Genomic DNA, 22,888 nt, shown 5'->3' on the forward strand with positions numbered 1-22,888 from the left:
CTTACTATGCGGGAGACACAGATTTCGGGCACCGGTTTTTGAACGTGATTACATGTGACCGCCTAAAAGTTTTTGATGCAGCCAGATTATTTTTAGATCAAGTAACCCAGCAATGAGTTTTTGGTAATATCAGTATTATCCACCACAATCGTAATATAAACTGAAGTGTCCCACTGCGACTGATCACTTTCCATGTAATAAACTGCAGTAACCATGAGCTTAGGGCTAGTATACCATCGGTTACAAATGAATGAATGTATCGTACAAGTGTTTAAATGTGGCCAAATATATCTAAACCCCACCCCCAGAGACAGATTACTATTTTCGGGAGGCAGTATTGTATATTAGTCATCAGAGGGGGCCGTGTTATATAGGAGCTGGGCTGTGTTATGTGCTGGGCATACCGGAGTTTATTACATGCTGACATTTATTTATGCATCTATTACCTATATTTATGCTGCTGCAGATTGCTGAAATATAGTCCATATTAATGTTATCCGTTTTCTGCAGCAGGAATTTGTTGTGTTCAGCAGGTATAATAATAATTCTGGGAACATTATAAATATCTAGATCTGGCAAGCCTGCAGTTGCCGACACATTACAGTTTATAGGTGGTTACAGTGAGCGAGATAAGCTTGAGATTCATCGTGTTACAGATAATAGTTTAAACAGTAAACTTTCAGGTACAGTTATGCGAGTAGGAACACAATAAATGTAATGAATAAACTATTGGTACACCAAGAAAGTTTGTAACTACTGTATACCTACCCTGATTACATCATTACTCTGTATGGCATAAATAAATGCTATTAGTAATAAATAAATGGCTGAAATTGAGACATGGCATTTTATATAGACTGGTGAGCACCAGTGTAGCTGTACTGGGCTGTCAGGGAAGGGTGGTCTTAAGTTTGCCGGCTGTTGGGATCCCGGCGCACAGTATACCGGCGCTGGAATACCGACAGCCGGCATACCGACACTTTTTCTCCCTCTTGGGGGTCCACGACCCCCCCTGGAGGGAGAATAGATAGCGTGGCGCGCGCAGCCACCGTGCCCGCAGTGAGCCCGCAAGAGGCTCATTTGCGCTTGCCACACTGTCGGTATGCCGGCGGTCGGGATTCCGGTGCCGGTATGCTGGTCGCCGGGAGCTCGGCCGCCGGCATACCCTACTACACCCGTCAGGGAATATACAGGGTGTGCGGAAAGTCACTGTGCACTTTTCATAAAGCAGTGAAAAAAACAGTGGAGAAGTTGCCCATGGCAACCAATCAGCATTGAGGTAACATTTCTAATTTGCATATTATAAAATGATACGGAGCAGCTGATTGGTTGCCATGGGCAACTTCTCCACTGCTTCACTTCTCCACTGTTTTCACAGCTTTATGAAAAGTCCCTATATTATGTTTGGAAAGTCACTGTGCACTTATGTCATACTTGCCTACTTGGCTGCCCCCTCCTCCAGGAGGAGGCAGCGTTGCAGGCGCATGGGGGCATGGCCGTGGCGCCATGATGGGCTGTCCGGGGACGTGGTCAGTTAATTTGGGCTGTCCAGGGTCATGATTACTGGGAAGTGGGCAGTCCGAGGGGCGTGGTATCACGATCGCGTCATCTTGGCTCCGCCCCCGCAATAGGTGCCAAGAAAATAGGCGCTGTATAGCGGGGGGCGGAGCTATGATGACGCAATTCAACCAGAATCACGTAATCAGATCCCCTCGGACCGCCCACCTGTTCCTGCTGTTTGCCCCCGAGGCGGGGCTGCGGAGGTCCTGACAGGGAAAACAGGAGGCTTGCCCACCTTCCCGGGTGGCCAGGAGGGTGACCTGATTTTCGGGTGCCTCTCGGCCATTCCGAGAGGGTAGGCAAGTATGACTTATGAATATAGAGGTGTTTAGAAACAAAATAAAAAGGATCTGTCTTGATGCTACTGGTAGTCATTTTCAACATTGTTTATAATTATCATTCGTGTTTACATGTATTATATATTGAAATGTGTGTTAATAAATATACATATGTGCACAGTGACTTTCCGAACACCCTGTATTATAAATGATTTATAAATCCTCACTAGAATACTAGATATTGGGGGTCATTCTGACCTGTTCGTTCGCCAAAGGCCGTAGCAGGGTTGCGATCGCCTCTGCTTCTGCCTGTTTCGTGGGCGCAGTCCGGCCAACGCAGGCGTAGCCAGACCGAACGTGGGGCATGACGCAGCGGCTGCATGACATCACATGCAGCCGCTGCGAGCCGGGGAGCGATGAGTAGCTCCCGTCCAGCACGCTAAAGCTGCGCTGGTCGGGAACTATGTACTCTTGAAGTGCAAAGGCATCGCCGCTGTGCGATGCCTTTGCACTTCTGCGGGGTGGGATAGCCCTGTGCTGGGCGTTCCCCCGCATGTCAGTGTGACTGATCGTAGCTGTGCTAAACGATCAACTCGGAATGACCCCATTATCACTTTTCTTACAAAAATAAGAGAACTTTGAAAACCTCTGTACTGCCGTCTCACCTTACAGAGTCTGCCCAGCACCTCCCATTATGGGAGGGGTAGACTGACACGGTCAGCTCAGCTCCTCCCACAGAATAACCGGGGAGACCGGACAGCAGAGTTAATGATGGTAGATAGGACCCTAGGGAAATTCTGAGATGATGAAAATGCTTTAAATGTGCTTGACGAGTAGCTCCCTACCAGCGCAGCTCCTGCGCGCTGGCAGGAAGCTACTCATCGCTGTCCGGGTCGCAGCGGCTGCGTGTGACATCACACAGCTGCCGTGGTCCGCCCCCCCCCCCACGGTTCGGGCACGCCTGCATTGCCTGGACCGCGCTCCTAAAACGGCAGCCAAACGCCGCCGGCCCACCCCCTCCTGCCCAACGACCGCCTCTGCCTGTCAATCAGGCAGAGGTGATCGCAGGCCTGAGATGGTCGTCGGCTGTCTGGCATGCGTAGGCGCACTGCGGCACTGGTGCATGCGCAGTTCAGACCTGATCGGCTGCTGTGCGAAATCGCACAGCAGCGACCAGGTCTGAATTAGGCCCGTGGTTGGAGGTGCTATTGCTGCTGCTTACATAGAAGCAGTAGCACTAATATGGTAACGCAGCAGGGATGTCATGTCTTCTGCTGTATTACTGATCCAAACTGCATCCTAGGACGCAATATCGGATCATTTGTGACACTATCGGCCATCTGTGTGACCCATGGTGATGCACAAGCTGGCCGCCGCAGCAACAACAAAGACTCCAGGAAATCTCCGTCCTCGGTTGGAGATCCTGGCCTCACATTATTAGTGCACTTTTACACATAATGACACACATAGTGCCCCTTACACATATGCAGCACATTAATAATGCATTTATACACATGACACACATAATGCCCCTTTACACATATATCGAACACTACTGCACAACCAACCCACCCGCACACACAGCACTCACATGGCTGCTAACACTGTGACCTCTGCCTGTGCACAGATGTGTCTTCATATATCTTGCCTTAATACGCCATTTAGCAGGAGATGCCTGGCGTGAGTTAGCTGGCATCTCTGCTAACGCTGGCTCACCTTTTTTGATGAAAATGCGTCTTATTTGCATTACTATGTGGCTAGGATGCACTAGCAGCTTCTGCTGATTATAATGATATGGGGCATGCCTATATTCTGTGTGCGACTGTGGCTGTATCTGCATACGAAATGCTACGTTACAGTAATTTCCAGGAATACACTGTAACGTAGCATTTCATATGCAGATACAGCCGCAGTCACACATAGAATATAGGCATGCCGCGTATCATTTTAATCAGCAGAAGCTGCTTGGGCTCCTAGGCATACCAAATGCCCTAGGCCAGGCATGTCCAAACTGCGGCTCTCCAGCTGTTGTGAAACTACATATCCCAGCATGCCCTGACACAGTTTTGCTGTCAGAGAATACTAAAGCTGTGTCAGGGCATGCTGGGATGTGTAGTTTCTTAAAAGCTGGAGGGCCGCAGTTTGGACATGCCTGCCCTAGGCATTTGCCTAGTTTACCCATGCCTAGGACCGGCTCTGAGCGGGAGCATGCATATGCAATAACAAAACCAACATTTATTAGCATCATCAATGCAAGAGATAGGTGTGGCACCATGCACGTGGCCGGTAAGGTGTGGGGGGAGAGGTGATTTGGGCCCACGTTCGCTTGAAATGTAGTAAATAGGCAGCACGAGAGTTGTGTATAGGTGGCGCACAAGTTGTGTGCAGGTGGAATGGGCAAAGCTGCAGATAGAAGCTAGTACATTTTATAAGTGTTCCTATCATTGGTGGAGAGTATAGCTGCATGCTACTTTTTTTTACAGTACCTGGAAAGAGCTGAAGGACAATTCAAAAAAGAGTTTGATGTAACGCAGGGACCCTTTGGCATGCTCATCTGTGATAAACGCAAAGATAATCTCATGTGTCCCCAGCAGCGGGATCAGCGTCAGGGTGGACTTTGCCAGTCTGTCGATAAATGGTGGATACAAATAAGAAGTATTAATTCAGCATAGAAACTCTAACTGCACTTTGAAGTAAGACACCTATTTATTTACAAATATCATAAGTTATTCTAACATACTGTATTGCACCAAACATTGATGAACAATCATTTATCACAAGCACAACCAGAACATTACGGAGTAATTAATCCATTTAAAATATGTTCCAATCCCAAGGAACTCTAAAGCTTCATAGCACTGAGTGACTTGCAGTCTCATTGGTAACAGGCATGTTTTATATTGATGCAGGAAATTAATAATAAATTGATAGTTTATTCAGACACTTGTGTGTAAGGTTGTATTATTGTGTTGTGGGCTGAAGCAGAACTAATGTAAATTGAGTTTCATTTTCGCAAATTCGTTGTAACATAACAAATAGAATTTTACACTGCACCTTTGCTGTTATGTGGTTCGCCAGTGAACTCCATTATTTTTACCTCAGTATAAAACCACGGTTTATTTACTCTATCACTGACACAAAGTAGATGCTCTGTAAGGGATTGTTTCGGTGTATGAGATCATGTGACATTTTGTTAATTATACAAACAAATGAAATATAAACAACGTAACTACAGCTGCAGGAATCTGTAATACGTTGTAATAAGACATATATCTAGCGTAGTCCTACTGTACGCAAAGAGAAATATCATTTGTTATGAACTATATAAAACAGGTTCTGTACAGTAATAACCTTGGAATTATATTACTATCTCCCTCTCAGACGAAAATCTCATCATTTCTAGATGCTGCTATAAAATGTGTGCTGCAGTATTGTTTATTTATAGGATAAAGTATTACATAGAACAGTCAGTTTTCATTCTGCTTCTCACATCCTGTCCCATGCAGCCCTGTCCTCACTAACACCTCAATAATCTCCTCATATACTCTGTGCTGCGGGTGTACCCTTCTACTTCCACTATATAACTCTCAGTTTGTGGCTCACTGCTGCCTCCATTCCCCTCCTCACATCCTATTACTGCCCCTGTCACCTGCAGCCCTGTCCTCACTAACACATCACTCATCTCCTGATATACTCTGTGCTGCTGGGGAACCTGCTTCATCCACTATATAACTCTCAGTCTGTGGCTTCTAGGGTTGCCAAACCCGGGCGAAAATGGTCAGATTGGCTTTCTTACTGTGTCTGCCTGTCCCCACCCAACTCTCCCCACTCGCCCAGCAGACATAAATCACTCATCAAACTGCTGGGCTGGGTGGCTGGGAAACTTCCTTTAGACGCGGTGACTGCAGGGGGAGCTGGGAGGAGGCGGCAGATGACGGCCGCCGTACCATCGGGCTCAGCGGCGGGTGACTGCGCAGCGTGACTTCAGAGTCAGAGGTCACCCTGCGCAGGGGGAGCCGGGACGCTCAACACTGCCCAGCTTTAAAGGGCCGCCTGATCCCCCCAATCCCCGGGACTGGTGCTTCCAATCCCAGGATTGAATCCTGGACTATTTTTGGCCTAAATACCGGGATCCCACCATTCCTGGGATTGGCCACCCTAGTGGCTTCCCACTGCCTCGTTCCTCTCCTCACATCATGTCACTGCACCTGTCACCTGCAGCCCTGTTCTCACTAACACATCACTCATCTCCTGATATACTCTGTGCTGCTGAGGACCCTGCTTCTTCCACTATATAATTCTCAGTCTGTGGCTTCCCTCTGCCTCCATTCCCCTCCTCACATCATGTCACTGCACCTGTCACCTGCAGCCCTGTCCTCACTGACACATCACTCATCTCCTGCTGCTGGGGTCCAGTCCTCTTTTATCTGATAGGGGCATTAGCTCCACACGTAGGTCCATTTTTATTGTATCGGTTTTTACATTTTAATGTGACAATGACAAATATAATGAAATGTAATACTCTGGGACAGTGGTGCATTGTTCTCTCTATCTCTGCATATGAGGTTGTATGGAACCTGGAGGAAGCACATGAAGATATCCTGCTGGAATCTTGATCTAGATCAGTGGTTTTCAAACTCGGTCCTAAGGACCCCACACAGTGCAAGTGTACACTGTACAGGTGTATTAATTACTCACTGACACATTTTAAAAGGTCCACAGGTGGAGCTAATTATTTTACTTGCGATTCTGTGAGGAGACCTGCAAAACATGCACTGTCTGGGGTCCTGAGGACCGAGTTTGAGAACCTGTGGTCTAGATATATTCAGAGTCCTCATAAAGACACACACCACTTCTGGAAAATAGGTGATATGGGGGTAAATGTATGAAGCAGTGATAACAGATGAGAATGAGCCAGTGGAGAAGTTGCCCATGGCAACCAATCAGCATTGAAGTAACATTTATAATTTGCATACTATAAAATTATACAGAGCTGCTGATTGGTTGTAATGGGCAACTTCTCCACTGGCTCGCTTCTCCACTTTTATCACTGCTTCATATATTTACCCCATAGTACCAAGAGGGATGCTATGTTGAAGTTATTGCTTTTTGAAGATTAACCAGAAGGGATTTTCAATTTGTTTGGACTTTTATTATACGTGTCTGTAATCATTACAGTGCCATTACTGACCATTTCATGTGCTTTGTATAAGTTTAAAGTGTTGGATACTTCATTTATGGTAAGCGGGCTGCAGTAATTCTTAGGAGGACCATAATCAGCGTGGCTCCTACTTACTTGCAGGAGTGGGTCTGGCGCTACCTGTGCCCTGAGAGGAGAAGAGACAGCTAGCCCTGGCCAGCCGGGTCCCACACCTGTGCAATAGATCTGGCATGCGCCGGGATCGGCGCATAAGCAGCGGTGCGACTGCGCATGTGCAAAACACCAGCTTCTATGGACTGCAGGTCATAGAAGCCAGGTAGGGCTAACGATGAGACAGGGAGTGGCTTTCTATTGGAAGCATGCGTATTGCTAATTGCAGCCCGGTCTGGCAGTCCCAGAGGGAGAAAACACATACCCGGGGCTGCCTGTCGTGTGGGTGACTAACAGGTATCACATCCAATAGGAAGTCACTCGGGGGGGGGGGGGTTAAAATCATAGCTAAAATCTGCCACTGGTCAGATAAAAATCTGCCACTGGTCAGAATAACTTTTGATATTCAGAACCTTTCATACTACACTGAAGCTCTCCGGGATTACCCAGTATTTTGCAAATTCGATACTTCGATCTTACAGATTGATGGACATGTACGTAAATAGCCCATACTGTACATCACAATAACCAAAGGCAAGTAAAAAGGGTTTGGTATGAAATCCTTGCACTTGGGATCCCGACAGTCTGAATCCCAACGCTTAGAATGCTGTTGGATCCCGGTGAGTATTCCTTTGCAATCCCCCCCCCCCTCTTCATCTTCAGTGTAACCCTAATAGTCCCGTCCAGCAGCCTAACCCTAACGTACCCTACCGCAGCCTAACCCTAGCTGCCTCCTCCCAAAGCCCAACCCTAACTGACCTTTCCTGCCTGGGTATGAAATCCTGGCACTCAGGATCCCAATGGTCTGAATCCAGAATCTCTGAATGCCAATGGATCCTGGTGAGTATCCCTGTGTCCCCAGCCCCACCCTGCAGCCTAACCCTAACCGCTCCTTTCCTCAGCCTAACCCTGTCACTCCCCGCAGCCTAACCCTAACTGCCCCTTTCCATAGCCTCACTGTCCCCTCCTGCAGCCTATCCCTAACTGCCCCTTTCCATAGCCTAACCCTAACTGTCCCCTCCTGCAGCCTAACCCTAACTGTCCCCTGCCACAGTCTAACCCCTCTCCTGTAACCTAATCCTAGCCACCCCCTCCCGCAGCCTAACCCTAAATGTCCCCTGCCACAGTCTAACCCCCCTCCTGCATCCTAATGCTAGCCGCCCCCCCCCCCTCCCGCAGCCTAACCTTAACTGTCCCCTCCCACAATCTAACCCCCCCCCCCTCCCAGCAGCCTAAAGGTGTGTACACATGGTGAGATCCTTGCTATGCCCGATTTTCACTTGCAATTTCCCCTGAACTCCCCGGAGCCTAGATACCACCACCGATTTTGACTAACTTTTCTAGAGATATGGACTATGTGTGCTTACGATTTTGGCTTATGTGAGATGTAATTGACATGTGAGAAAAACTAGATAGTACACCGATCTAGCAAGGATTGACTTGCCTGCACACTATCTTTTCTTGCGATACCGACCTGGCGGGACCGCGCATCGGGATCGAATCGGAATCGCAAGGTGGCTTTCACCTTGCGATCTGCACTAACTTTTCTTGCGATTTTGACTATATAGTCAAAATCGAAAGAAAATATCTCATCGTGTGTACACACCCTTACCCTTACTGTCCCCTCCCACGGCCTAACTGCCCCCTCCTACAACATAACCCTAAAACTAGCTAAGGGGCAGATGTATTAAGCCTGGAGAAGTGATAAAGCAGTGATAAGTGTAAAGTGATAATGCACCAGTCAATCAGCTCTTAACTATCATTTTTCAAACCTGTAATGATTTGCTGGTGTGTTATCACCTTACACTTCTCAAGGCTTAATACATCTGCCCCCATAACCCTAATACTCACCTTTAGCATCCATCGGCATTGTGCGCGTTGGTATACTGGTGTCATGAGCCCGACCGCCAGGATCCTGACTACAGTACAACCCAGTAGAAAACCTAAATACAGTAAATGTTACATACAGATACCTACAAATGTCTGCTGTCCAAACCTTGCGTCTGCTCTCCGTAATACTCATCTCTTCCTTATACTAGTGCTGGTAGAAACTTTTTGGGATGAATATTGACCAACCTATCTCTCTAGTAATAGCATTATTCTGGCTGCACAGTCGTACTGTAACAGAGAGTGTACTTTATTTTTTAATTTTCATTTATTTTATTGTTTTCATACAGACTTGAAGTGTTACGGCACAAGAACAGTTTAATAAAGTTTCATTTGGCAAATCACCAAAAAAGTTCTATATTATTCAATTGTTTGAAAAGTCAGTTAGGCGTCTGTTTTTTCTAATAGACAGGAAAAAACAGACACCCAACCGACTTTTCAAACAATTGAATTGCTCCCTATATGTGGTAGCTATAATGCTTTGTATAGAACATATTAAGCTGAAATAAAATAATTGTCACAATCCGGAACATAACTGAGGGATTGTTTCAGAACATGAAAAGTATCCTTGGAAAACTATGACACAGTTAGGGAAAATTATTACCATAGAAATAGACTTAATTGCCCATAAATGTCACAGATTTATTGCTCCCTGTTGTTGCTGCCCATAGATAGTGATTATCTTTACTATTGGTATGAAGAAGTAGAGTAATATAACTGCAGGGAACATCCAGTTGCGGAATCTAATTTTTTTGTTAAACGCTGTTTTATTGTTATATATGTGTTTTATTATTAGCCTAAGTATTCACTAAATCAGTACATATAAAACATGCATTTGTTTAATTTTATATTGACTTCTTTATAGACTATTTGTTTTGCAAAAACAACACAGACTACAACCAGAAAGACTTTATACCCCTCAGAGTTCTCCCACAGGAATGCAGAGAACCACAGAGCCTGATGAAGCTTTTAATCACAGTAAACTGAATTGTTAAATTGCTACTAATGATTTAGAATTCCGCACAATGCCATGTGATTACCATGGCAACCACAGTCACATAACAAAGGTGATATCTATGGCCTCGGTGCTACTGTGTATATGTAATAAGTGTGTAAATATAATAAGTGATAGGACTCAGGTTTAGAATTTGAATCATTGGTTAGCAGCAGGTCTATCACACCCAGTCCACAGCTAATTGGGCAAGAAACGCCCTCCCACACAGGTTACATCCAATGGGAAGCTCTGCCCTTTGGCTGCTGTGTATTCCCAGAGCAGGATTAACAATGGGGCTGATGTAGCTGCAGCTCCAGGCCCACACCCCAAAATAGGCCCACTGCATCTGCAGCAACATATCCTCCAACAATTTACACATAAAAATCGCTACAAATTCGAAAAGGGGGCATGACCACGGGTAAAGGGAAGTGGCCACGCCCTTTTTCTTATACTTTCAATGGAAGTTTGGAGAGCCAGAAATCGGTACAGACCATAAAAAAAGGTACTGTACCTGCCAAAAAGGTGCAGCTGGAGGGAATGCCACTGCATCTGCAGCAAGTCTCTGCGCTGTAGATAGGAGAAAAAAAATCCTTTACTGCAGCGACCTATGTCCTGCTGCCAGTCCGCCTGCCCCCTCCGGCATCAACAATCCCCACTCCCTAGCTGCAGGTGGAGCAAAAGCTGCTGGGGCCACCAGCATAGATGTGTATGAAAGCGGCGCAGCGGAAGGCTTTCATAGCCCTCCCTGCACCGCATACTCTCTAAGCCCCGGAGCCTCCTCTGCGTGTGATGTGACAGAAGTGCCTCCCCGCCACAGCCATGCCCGGATCCCCAGAGGCCCTGACTCCGCAACACAGCACCTGGTCTGCCGGCCTGGAAGCCCCGAGATGGCTAATGTAACAGACAGTGGGTGATATCGCGGAGGGTAATGTCTGGACTCTGAATCAATGCAAAAGGTGACAGTGCTGGGCAGTGCAGTGGGTGTGCAGTGTCACTGACACTGCACAGCACTCTCACCTTTTACATTGATTCAGCGAGTCACTCAGTTCTGCCAGTTAGCGCCAGTGTCCCAACGTGCCGCATTACAGGGAAGTAGACGCACTAAATAAACTACAGCTCCCAGCAACCCTTAGCGCCAAAGCTTTCCAGCACTAAGGGCTGCTGGGAGCTGTAGTTTATTGAGTGCATCTTCTTCCCTGTAATGCAGCGTGTTGGGACACCGGCACTAACAATAGTGACTGGCTGCTTGGCTGCTGTACAAGTCTCCGGGAGAGCCACTGCCAAAGGGAGGACAGCAGCTTAGCTGCTTCCAGGAGGAGAAGCATTACCCGCCCCTACTTGCAGTACCTCCGGGCCCCATCTGCGGTACCCCCACACACCCCCTCCACCACCCGCGGGGGCTCCGGACCCCCTCCCCCACCCGCAGCACCCCGCACAATATTTGTCCGTGCAATATTCAACCACTCACACAATTATGATTGGAGGTAATGCTCCATATAATAAAAATATTGCATGCCCCAAGGGTGTGCAAGGGTTAACGGAGCGTAGCCCCTTACGACGGTGTGAAGAGCGCCTGTAGGGCGCGATGAATCACCTAGTAACATATAAAACATTTATTTTACACAAATCAAGTGTTTAAAAAGGCATGTATATATTTCCCTCATAAAAGACAGATGATTCTCCCAAATAGGAGTAAAAATCCTCTCCTTACGGAAAAATAAATAAATAAATAAATATATATATATTTCTCTAATGTCCTAGTGGATGCTGGGGACTCCGTAAGGACCATGGGGATAGACGGGCTCCGCAGGAGACATGGGCACTTTAAGAAAGAATTTAGGTTCTGGTGTGCTCTGGCTCCTCCCTCTATGCCCCTCCTCCAGACCTCAGTTTGATACTGTGCCCAGAGCGAGCTGGGTGCTTTTCAGTGAGCTCTCCTGAGTTTGCTGAGAGAAAGTATTTTGTTAGGTTTTTTATTTTCAGGGAGCTCTGCTGGGAACAGACTCCCTGCATCGAGGGACTGAGGGGAGAGAAGCAGCCCTACTCTCTGAAGCTAGGTCCTGCTTCTTAGGCTACTGGACACCATTAGCTCCAGAGGGATCGTAAGCAGGATCTCACCCTCGCCATCCGATCCCAGAGCCGCGCCGCCGTCCCCCTCGCAGAGCCGGAGACAGAAGCCGGGTGAGTATGAGAAGCAAGAAGACTTCGAAATCGGCGGCAGAAGACTCCGTTCTTCACTGAGGTAACGCACAGCACTGCAGTTGTGCGCCATTGCCCCCACACATCTCACATACTCCGGTCACTGTAAGGGTGCAGGGCGCAGGGGGGGGGGGGGGGGGGCCTGGGCAGCATTTGGACCTCCTTTTGGCAAAAGTAAACATACATACAGTTGGGCACTGTATATATGTATGAGCCCCCGCCAAGAAAATGTATATTTAAGCGGGACAGAAGCCCGTCGTTGAGGGGGCGGGGCTTCTTCCTCAGCACTCACCAGCGCCATGTTTTTTCTCCACAGCACCAGTGAGAGGAAGCTCCCCGGTCTCTCCCCTGCTTATACCACGGTAGAAGAGAGGGTTTTAAAGAAGAGGGGGGGCACATAATTCGGCGCAGATAATAACAGCGCTACTGGGTAAACATTAAATTGCTGTGTTTTTTCCTGGGTCATATAGCGCTGGGGTGTGTGCTGGCATACTCTCTCTCTGTCTCTCCAAAGGGCCTTGTGGGGGAATTATCTTCAGATGAGCATTCCCTGAGTGTGTGGTGTGTCGGGACGTGTGTGTCGACATGTCTGAGGTAAAAGCTCTCCTAAGGAGATGATGGAGCAAATGTGTGTGTGTGTGGTGTCTCCGTCGACAATGCCGATACCTGATTGGATATGTGAAATTAAGTGCTGAGGTAAATTTATTGCACAAAAGATTAGAGAACAGACAGGGAATCTACCCATGTCTGTCCCTATGTCGCAGAGACATTCAGAGTCTCACAACGCTCACTATCCAAAATAATAGACACTGATATCGACATGGAGTCTGACTCCAGTGTCGACTACCATAATGCAAAGTTACAGCCAAAATGGCAGGAAAGTATTCAATATATGATTATTGTAATGAAAGATGTTCTGCATATCACTGATGACTCATCTGTCCCTGACACGAGGGTACACATGTTTAAGGGGAAGAAAGCTGAGGTAAATTTCCCTCCTCTCATGAAGAAAAAGAGCGGGAATCTCCAGACAAGAAGCTGCAGCTTCCCACAAAGAATTCTCAGGGAGTATCCTTTCCCTACTAGGGCCAGGGTACGATGGGAATCTTCCCCTAGGGTGGACAAAGCTTGTCACGGTTACCCAAAAGGTAGCACTGACTTAACAGCTATCCTCAGGGATCCTGCAGATAGCATGCAGTAAAAGTACTTTGAAGTCTTTTTACACACATGCTGGTACACTATTCAGACAGGCGATTGTGTCGGCATGGGGTTATAGCGCTGTAGCAGCGTGGACGATTTCTGCTAGACGTGTCCTGTGGAACATGCACAGGTGATGCAGACTAAAAGAGGCATATGCAAGGTTTACCTTACAAGGCTGAGGAATTGTGTGGAGAAGGGCTCTCGGACCTGGTCTCCACAGCTATAGCTGGTAATTCTGATCTTTTGCCTTATATTCCCGCACAGCCTAAGAAAGCACGACATTATCAAATGCAGTCCTTTCGATCACAAAGAAACAAGAAAGTCCGAGGTGCGTCCTTTCTTGCCAGAGGCAGGGGCAGAGGAAAGAAGCTGCACAACTCAGCTAGTTCCCAGGAACAGAAGTCCTCCTCGGCCTCTACAAAATCCACCGCAGGACGCTGGGTCTCCACAGGCGGAACTAGGCCTGGTGGGGGCACGTCTTCGAAATTTCAGCCACAAGTGGGTTCACTTCCAGGTGGATCCCTGGGCAATAAAAATTGTGTCTCAGGGATACAAGCTGGAAGTCGAAGAGATGCCCCCTCACCGATACCTCAAATCGGCCCGACCAGCTTCCCCCCACGAGAGGGAAATAGTGTTAACTGCAATTCACAAATTGTATCTTCAACAGGTGGTGGTCAAGGTTCCCCTCCTTTAACAGGGAAGGGGTTATTATTCGACCATGTTTGTAGTCCCGAAACCGGACGGTTCGGTCAGACCCATATTGAATTTAAAATCCCTGAACATATACCTGAAAAGGTTCAAGTTCAAGATGGAATCGCTGAGAGCGGTCATTGCAAGCCTGGAAGCGGGAGATTTTATGGTGTCTCTGGACATAAAGGATGCATACCTTCATGTCCCCATTTATCCACCTCATCAGGCGTACCTCAGATTTGTGGTACAGGATTGTCATTACCAATTTCAGACGTTGCCGTTTGGTCTCTCCACGGCACCGAGAATATTTACCAAGGTGATGGCGGAAATGATGGTACTCCTGAGGAAGCAAGGGGTCACAATTATCCCATACTTGGACGATCTCCTCATAAAGGCGAGATAAAGAGAGCAGTTGCTGATCAGCGTAGCACTTTCTCTGGAAGTGTTACGCCAACACGGCTGGATTCTAAATATTCCAAAGTCGCAGTTGGTTCCTACGACTAGTCTGCCTTTCCTGGGCATGATTCTAGACACATGACACTGGTCAGGAACCTATTAAAACCAAAACAGGTGTCAGTGCATCACTGCACTCGAGTCCTGGGAAAGATGGTGGCATCATAGAGGCCATCCCCTTCGGCAGGTTCCATGCGAAGACCTTTCAATGGGACGTACTGGACAAGTGGTCCGGATCACATCTTCAGATGCATCGGTTAATCACCCTATCCCCCAGGGCCAGGTTGTCTCTTCTGTGGTGGCTGCAGAGCGCTCACCTTCTAGAGGGCCGCAGATTCTGCATTCAGGACTGGGTCCTGGTGACCACGGATGCAAGCCTCCGAGGGTGGGGAGCAGTCACACAGGGAAGAGATTTCCAAGGTCTGTGGTTAAGTCAAGAGACTTGCCTTCACATCAACATCCTGGAGCTAAGGGCCGTATACAACGCCCTGCGTCAAGCGGAGAACTTGCTTCGCGACCAACTGGTTCTGATTCAGTCAGACAACATCACCGCAGTGGCTCATGTAAACCGACAAGGCGGCACAAGGAGCAGAGTGGCGATGGCGGAAGCCACCAGAATTCTTCGCTGGGCGGAGATTCACGTAAGCGCACTGTCAGCAATGTTCATCCTGTGAGTGGACAACTGGGAAGCAGGCTTCCTCAGCACACACGACCTCCACCCGGGAGAGTGGGGACTTCATCAGGAAGTTTTCGCACAGATTACAAGTCGGTGGGGACTGCTACAGGTGGACATGATGGCATCCCGCTTCAACAAAAAGCTACAGAGGTATTGCGCCAGGTCAAGAGACCCTCAGGCGATAGCTGTAGACGCCCTGGTGACACAGTGGGTGTTCCAGTCGGTCTATGTGTTCCCTCCTCTTCCTCTCATACCCAAGGTGCTGAGGATAATAAGAAAAAGAGGAGTGAGAACAATATTCATTGTTCCAGATTGGCCACGAGGATCCAGATCTGCAAGAAATGCTCACAGAGGACCCGTGGCCTCTTCCTCTAAGACAGGACTTGTTGCAACAGGGGCCCTGTCTGTTCCAAGACTTGCCGCGGCTGCGTTTGACAGCATGGCGGTTGAACGCCGGATCCTAGCAGAGAAAGGCTTTCCGGATGGGGTCATTCCTACGCTGATAAAGGCTAGGAAGGACGTAACAGCTCAACATTATCACCGTATATGGCGAAAATATGTTGCTTGGTGTGAGGCCAGGAATGCCCCTACGGAGGAATTCCAGCTGGGCCGTTCCTTCACTTCCTGCAGTCAGGAGTGAATTTGGGCCTAAAATTGGGTTCCATTAAGGTCCAGATTTTGGCCCTATCCAATTTCTTTCAAAAGGAGTGGACTTCTCTACCTGAAGTTCAGACAGTTGTAAAGGGAGTGCTGCATATTCAGCCCTCTTTTGTGCCTCCAGTGGCACCTTGGGATCTTAACGTGGTGTTGAGTTTCCTGAAATCCCACTGGTTTGGACCACTCAAAACGGTGGAGTTGAAATATCTCACGTGGAAGGTGGTCATGCTATTAGCCTTGGCTTCGGCTAGGCGTGTGTCAGAGTTGGCGGCTTTGTCACATAAAAGCCCCTATCTGGTTTTCCAGGCGGATATAGCAGAATTGCGGACCCGTCCATAATTTCTGCCGAAAGTGGTTTCATCCTTTCATATAAACCAACCTATGGTGGTGCCTGTGGCTACTACTGACTTGGAGGATTCCGAGTTGCTTGATGTGGTCAGGGCTTTGAAGGTTTATGTAGCCAGAACGGCTAGGGTCAGGGAAACAGAGTCTTTGTTTCTCCTGTATGCTTCCAACAAGCTTGGTGCTCCTGCTTCAAAGCAAACTATTGCTCGCTGGATCTGTAACACGATTCAGCAGGCTCATTCTGCGGCTGGATTGCCGCTGCCAAAATCAGTTAAGGCCCATTCCACTAGGAAGGTGGGCTCTTCTTGGGCGGCTGCCCGAGGGGTCTCGGCATTACAGCTTTGCCGATCGGCTACTTGGTCAGGTTCAAATACTTTTGCAAAGTTCTACAAGTTTGATACCCTGGCTGAGGAGGACCTTGTGTTTGCTCAATCGGTGCTGCAGAGTCATCCGCACTCTCCCGCCCATTTGGGAGCTTTGGTATAATCCCCATGGTCCTTACGGAGTCCCCAGCATCCACTAGGACGTTAGAGAAAATAAGATTTTACTTACCGGTAAATCTATTTCTCGTAGTCCGTAGTGGATGCTGGGCGCCCGTCCCAAGTGCGGACTTCTGCTGCAATGCTTGTATATAGTTATTGCTTCAATAAGGGTTATTTTATGGTTGCATCAGGGTTGGACCTGATGCTCTGTTGTTGTCATACTGTTGACTGGTTGTTATAAACTCAGGTTATACGGTGTGATTGGTGTGGCTGGTATGAATCTTGCCCTGGATTACCAAAATCCTTTCCTTGTACTGTCAGCTCTTCTGGGCACAGTTTTTCTAACTGAGGTCTGGAGGAGGGGCATAGAGGTAGGAGCCAGAGCACACCAGAACCTAAATTCTTTCTTAAAGTGCTCATGTCTCCTGCGGAGCCCGTCTATCCCCATGGTCCTTACGGAGTTCCCAGCATCCACTATGGACTACGAGGAATAGATTTACCGGTAAGTAAAATCTTATTTTATATATATATATATATATATATATATATATATATACACATATATAGAGTATATTGTTTGGACATGAAGCAGAAACAAACAGTGTTCTGAAAGAGTTACAGTGCCGGCACTGGATTGATATGGGGTCTAAGCCTCCACAATAAGCGCTATGTTGGGTACCTTGTTGCTCCTTATGCTTGTATGCTCCGGCCCCTCTGATAGTACTCTAGGGAGGTGGGTGTATCACAAGTGGGGTGCTTCAGTTCGCAGGTTTGCCGTTTTCCCCTCTCACTCCCAACGTAATCCAAATTTTGCGCGGCCCCATCCTGCTCCTGTCTCCAGCTGCAGTGGGACCCTCTGCTAGTCCGCTGCCTCAGAGTTGTGTACACTCTTCCCAATGGCGTAGGATCATTACTTGGCGCCCGGAGTCGCTGCTATAATGCCTTTCCAGTTATCGATTCCCCGGCTCAGTAGTGTACTGCGGGGGCGGATTCTTAGTTCTCAATATGTGTAGCCAATGCGTTTCCCCCATTGTGGGCTTTGTCAGCGCTCGTATTGTTGCAGACCACCTACTGTCTTCTTTTATTTAGGTAGTAATAGTAGTCATTTGTTGCTGGTGATCTAGTTTTATCCACATATCCAGCAGTTCAATTGTACATATTATAAAACAAATCTAAACCCACGTCCATTCTATATTTAATATCTATAAGTGGTATGAAAAAATGTGTTTAAAAGAGAATGTTTAAAAGTGTTTAAGAAAAAAGGAATTCATAGATAATTATAGGCTGCATGTTTTTGTATTAGACAAGCGCTAATTGCACCCTCTTACTTGTGTAATGGTAACACGTATAGTGTATAGACAGTTGTCCATGAAAAAGGTCTTAGTACCAACTTTTTTCATCTACATGCAGCAAACACTGTATATAACAGATCAGTCCAGGGTTTGACTGGTCCATAGGGGTACAGGGGAAACCCCCGATAGGCCCCACCGCCTCACCCCCTCCTCTGGAATCCTCCAGATTGTACACTTGAATTATATATTATGCATATGTTACATTATACTGCACAGGACTATGGTGTATTTTCTACAGTGTATTGCTGTTATTAATCTGGTATATTATCATGCATGCACTAGCAGTATTTACTATATATACTATTACTCAAGGGACCCAACCATACACTAATGTTAGCCAAGCCTCTAAAGGGCCCCATACACTACAACGATATGTCTGAGGCTGAAGTCAGGGGTGATTTCCCTTGAACTCTCCTGGGAGTGGTTCCTTACGCTTCCATACGATTTGGTACATTTTGCATTCGATATATCGTATGCGATCCCAGCCATGCCTGCGAGAACCGACATATCACCAGTGCAGCACTAACAATCTAGGGGAGCCGATTCAACCCTCACGGGGCTGCGCATTGGATCGGATCGGATACACAGCCAAAATGCCTGATTTCACCCAATATATCGGCCCGAATGCCCGAATTGGGCTGAAATCGGGCATAATAGTTCTAGTGTATGGTGCCCTTAAGAATGGGTCCCTACCACTACATTTCCCCGGTGGGCCCTTCATGTCCCAGTCCGACACTGGATCAGTCCTCTTCCTTTAGGCCTTTTGTTCATATGAAATTAATGGTAACCCATCTTATTTTCATGATATAAATCCATAGCATTTATTAGTAGGTGATGTGTAGTAAAGAAACAGGGTATTTTGAGACTAATAATAGTTATATAGATGGTGTTTATACTTCCTCTTCAGGTCGATTTTTTTGAAGGATGCTACAGTTCGACTGTCATCTTAGCAACATATACATCTGGACCTTTTCTAGAAGTTTCTAGTAGGCAATTTTGTCTTGTGTTCTTACAGGAAGGTGCCTAGATCAAAGTCTGTGTTCAATCCGTACGGTGTAGTAGTTTCAAGGTTATATATCCACCTCGCCTCCTCTCTTGAAATGCTGACTATTTCATCACCTCCTCTCCAGGAGTTGTAGTGCTTGACAATACCTTTAAAGGTAAGGCCAGATGGATCCATTCCAAGTTTCTCCTTGAAGTGCATTGATACTTCACTCCCTTTCTGATATTCCGAATATGTTCCGATATTATTACCTTCAGCTCTCTTACGGTTCTTCCGATGTATTGGAGGTGACACGGACATTCTATTAAATAAATGACCCCCTTGCTGTTACAAGTTATTCTCTTCTTTCTTGCATAAAGTCTTCCATTCTTGTTTGATTTTAAATTCTTCACCTCTTTTGTACTTCTCATCTTTCCCAGTTTACATCCAGGGCATTTTGTGCAATAGTAGAATCCATTTTTCTCTCCTGGTTTCTTAGAAAGCCAAGTGTCTTTAGTTTCTGGAATTAATTCTCTTCTCAGTGCACTATGAACCAACAAACTTCTTAGATTTTTAGCTCTATTGTAGACAAATTTAGGTCTTTCTGGTAGGATTTCCCTAGTTTTTCATCCTTCTGCAAAATACTCCAGTGTTTTGACACAATCTTCTCCATTTCCCTGTATCGGCTACTGTATTGTGTGATAAATAAAAGATTTGTCTCATCCTTTTTTCAATTTTCCCTTTGGTTTCAATAAGGCTGACCTCTCCATATCTTCAACTTTCTTCATCTGGTGGTTAATGGTAGATTCAAGATAACCTTTTTCTAGGAATCTATCCTTCAAGTCCTTAGACTGTTTGTGGAAGTCTTCTGGTCTCGAACAATTCCTTTTGATCTGTTTAAATTGACCCTCTGGTATGTTCTTTAGCCAGGTTGGATGGTGGTTACTTTTATGGTCTATGTAAGTATTACAATCTACTTTCTTTACATGGGTTCTTGTTTCCAGTGTATCATTTTCAATAAAGATTTCGAGGTCCAGGTAAGTAGCTTTTATATTACTGATGCAGGAGGTGAATACGAGATTGAGGTCATTGCAAGTACTTAATAAATTCATCCAGCTCGACCTTATCCCCTATCCATATGAAGATCACGTCATCTATAAGGCGCTTCCAAAGAGCTATCTTATTCAGGTGAGGATTATTGAACCATATACTTTCGTTCTTCCATTGTGCCACAAATAGATTTGCGTAACCTAGCATAAATATCGGACCCATTGTGGTACCTCTTTATTGTCGAAAATGGGTGTCTTTGAATCAAAAAATATTATGTTGAAGTATGAAATCGATGGCCTCTATTAGAAAGTTAATCTGTCTGCTAGGGATTTTGCTATCATTTTCTAAAATAGTCTGTACATGTGATGTCACAAGTTACCAAACTATAGTCTTTCTCCCATTTGAAGTTTTGTAAAATGTTTAAAATGTCAGTGGTGTCTCTTAAATAACTCTTCTACTTTTTCACAACTGGCTGGAGGAACTGATCAATGTATGTCGATAAATTTGAGGTCAGTGAACTAATCCCCGAAATGATTGGTCTTCCCGGTGGTTTTTCTGCATTCTTATGGAGTTTTGACAACCAGTAGAAGACTGGCAGAGTGGGATTTGTTACATATAGGAACTCATATTCCTTCTTGTTTAATAATCCTATATGAAGGGCTTCATCTAGCATACCTTTCAATTCTTCTTGGTACTTCTTGGTGGGGTCCATAGCCAGTACCTCATAGGTGGTATCATCCCCCTAGGATGTTCTGTGTCTCCTTAATGTAGTCGTCCTTGTTTAGGATGAATGTTCCCCCACCCTTGTACGCCGTTTTTATGATAATACTTTTATTCCCTCCCAGTTCTTTTACGGCCTTCTTTTCCTCCTTTGACAAATTAGGCTGTTCTTTTTCTTTCTATCGGGTAGCTTTTCTAAATCGTTCTCTACCATTCTTTGGAAGGTCTCAACAAAGGGTACTTTCAGGTGGCTTGGATAAAAGGTGGATTTCCCCCCCCCCCCCCCCCCCCCCCCCAGTTTTAGTGTGTTAAAAAAGCGCTCTCTTTTTCCGTCATTCTAGCCTCTTGGGGAGGTTAATTCAAAAAGTATTTTCTTAGGGTTAGTTTCTGAATGAATTTAGGTAAACTGATGTAATTTTCAAATTTGTTAATATTATTGCCAGGTGCATATTTTAATCCCTTCTTTAGGACCTTCTTTTGTGAGTTTGATAACTTGGCTTTACTGAGGTTAAATATTCCTTGAGTAATTATCTCCTTGTTCCTTTTGGTCTTGTTCCTAATTGCCTTTCCTCCTCTTTTCCCTCTTCTGATTTTGATTTTTTTGTTGTTGATCTTTGTCTGGATATGAGTCTTGGATCTTCTATATTTTTGTTGCCAACTCTAAAAAATCTTCCACATCTTCCTCGCCTGACTCAATTGAGGTTGGTCTTACTCTTTTATTTGTTTGCATTGTGAGATTCTGTCGTCTGATGTTCTCCAAGAGTTCTGTTTTCCTCTGATGTGCTGTTATTTCAGCTTCTCTTCTCCCTTCTTGGTAGCTCATTTTCACTAAAATCTCCTTTTCTGTACCTTCTTCCCTTTTTCCAATACCTTGTTTAAATCTTCTAGGAATAGGACTTTGATAGTCATATTGTCGTCGGTGGAAATTAATTCTCCATGTTTGCGTTTGAATTTTATGGTTTCTTGGGGTACTTCTTGAGTGATCATAATAAGATTCGTTCTGGATGCATCTTTGATAAAAAGTTTTGTATACCCTCGGTTGTCGACTTTGTTCCGGTATTTTCCTAATTAGTGGTTTTCTCTTTGGTCCTCTCGGTGTTTGTTGGGCATTACTCCCTTTCCTATTTGAAATGTTCTTTTCCTGTTTGGGATCCTTGTTCCGTTGTCTATAATCTGATTTACAGTCGTTCGTGTCCTTGACAAATTTCCTTTGCTTTGTTTTTATAATTTCATCTTCCACTTTTTTCAACTGTATTTGTGTTAATGTCTCAAGTGTTCGGTAATCCACAATTTCTAGAGATTTTAGTGGATCTTTTACTATCAACTCCATCAGTTTAGTGGAGCAGGCATCAAGTACGGAGTACCATTCTTTAATGAAATTTTCATCCTTTGATTCATAGGTGGGTTCCTTTAGGATCCTCAGTCCTCTAGGGATTCATTTATTTTCGATATACTCCGTGAGAGTTTTTGCTTCCCACCATTGTTTTATTTCTGTAATTAACAATTTTTCATACCTCAGGAATGTCTCACAGACGTTATCTTCATCGATTTCCGTTTCCATCGATGGTTCATTCATTGAGAAAATGTTTTATAATTTTCTCATTCTTTCCTGTCTTAGAATATGCATTTTTACAATTGTACTGGTGAAGATAGATGATGCAAGTTACTTGGGAACGATAAATAATATAGGCAGAAATAGGAATATATCTCGCCCTTCTTTCCTGGTGTATCTGTAGTATAGGTGGTAAGCTGCCTCTGGGGTAATTATAATGGTAGTTCCCTACCCATCACTGAATGCAAAGGGGATATCTATGGCCCCGGCGCTACTGTGTATATGTAATATGTGTGTAAATGTAACACATAACACATTATAAAGTGACTGGTCAAGGTTTAGAATACCCTACTCATTAACTGTATAACACCAATGTGACATTATTCCACTCAATTTTTCCCCTCTGATGTCAATGAACTGTTGAGAATCTGTATATGGCAGCCGCCCTTGTATGCTTGCCCTTCAGAGAGATTTTAAAAAGGAGATAATGATTTGTAGAA

At 45.7% G+C, this 22,888-nt stretch overlaps 1 protein-coding gene across 2 annotated transcripts in view; it reads right to left on the minus strand.

The window, feature by feature from the left end:
• GLP1R (glucagon like peptide 1 receptor) overlaps nucleotides 1-22,888 on the minus strand; it is a 615,585-nt gene that overhangs the window by 28,242 nt on the left and 564,455 nt on the right. For both annotated transcript variants that reach the window (XM_063918850.1, XM_063918851.1), the window contains one exon: nucleotides 4,325-4,463. In XM_063918850.1, coding sequence (XP_063774920.1) covers nucleotides 4,325-4,463 — 139 coding nt within the window. The remainder of the gene's footprint in view (nucleotides 1-4,324; nucleotides 4,464-22,888) is intronic.

This window comes from Pseudophryne corroboree, chromosome 4 (genome assembly GCF_028390025.1).
Source record: "Pseudophryne corroboree isolate aPseCor3 chromosome 4, aPseCor3.hap2, whole genome shotgun sequence".
Taxonomy (NCBI): domain Eukaryota; kingdom Metazoa; phylum Chordata; class Amphibia; order Anura; family Myobatrachidae; genus Pseudophryne; species Pseudophryne corroboree.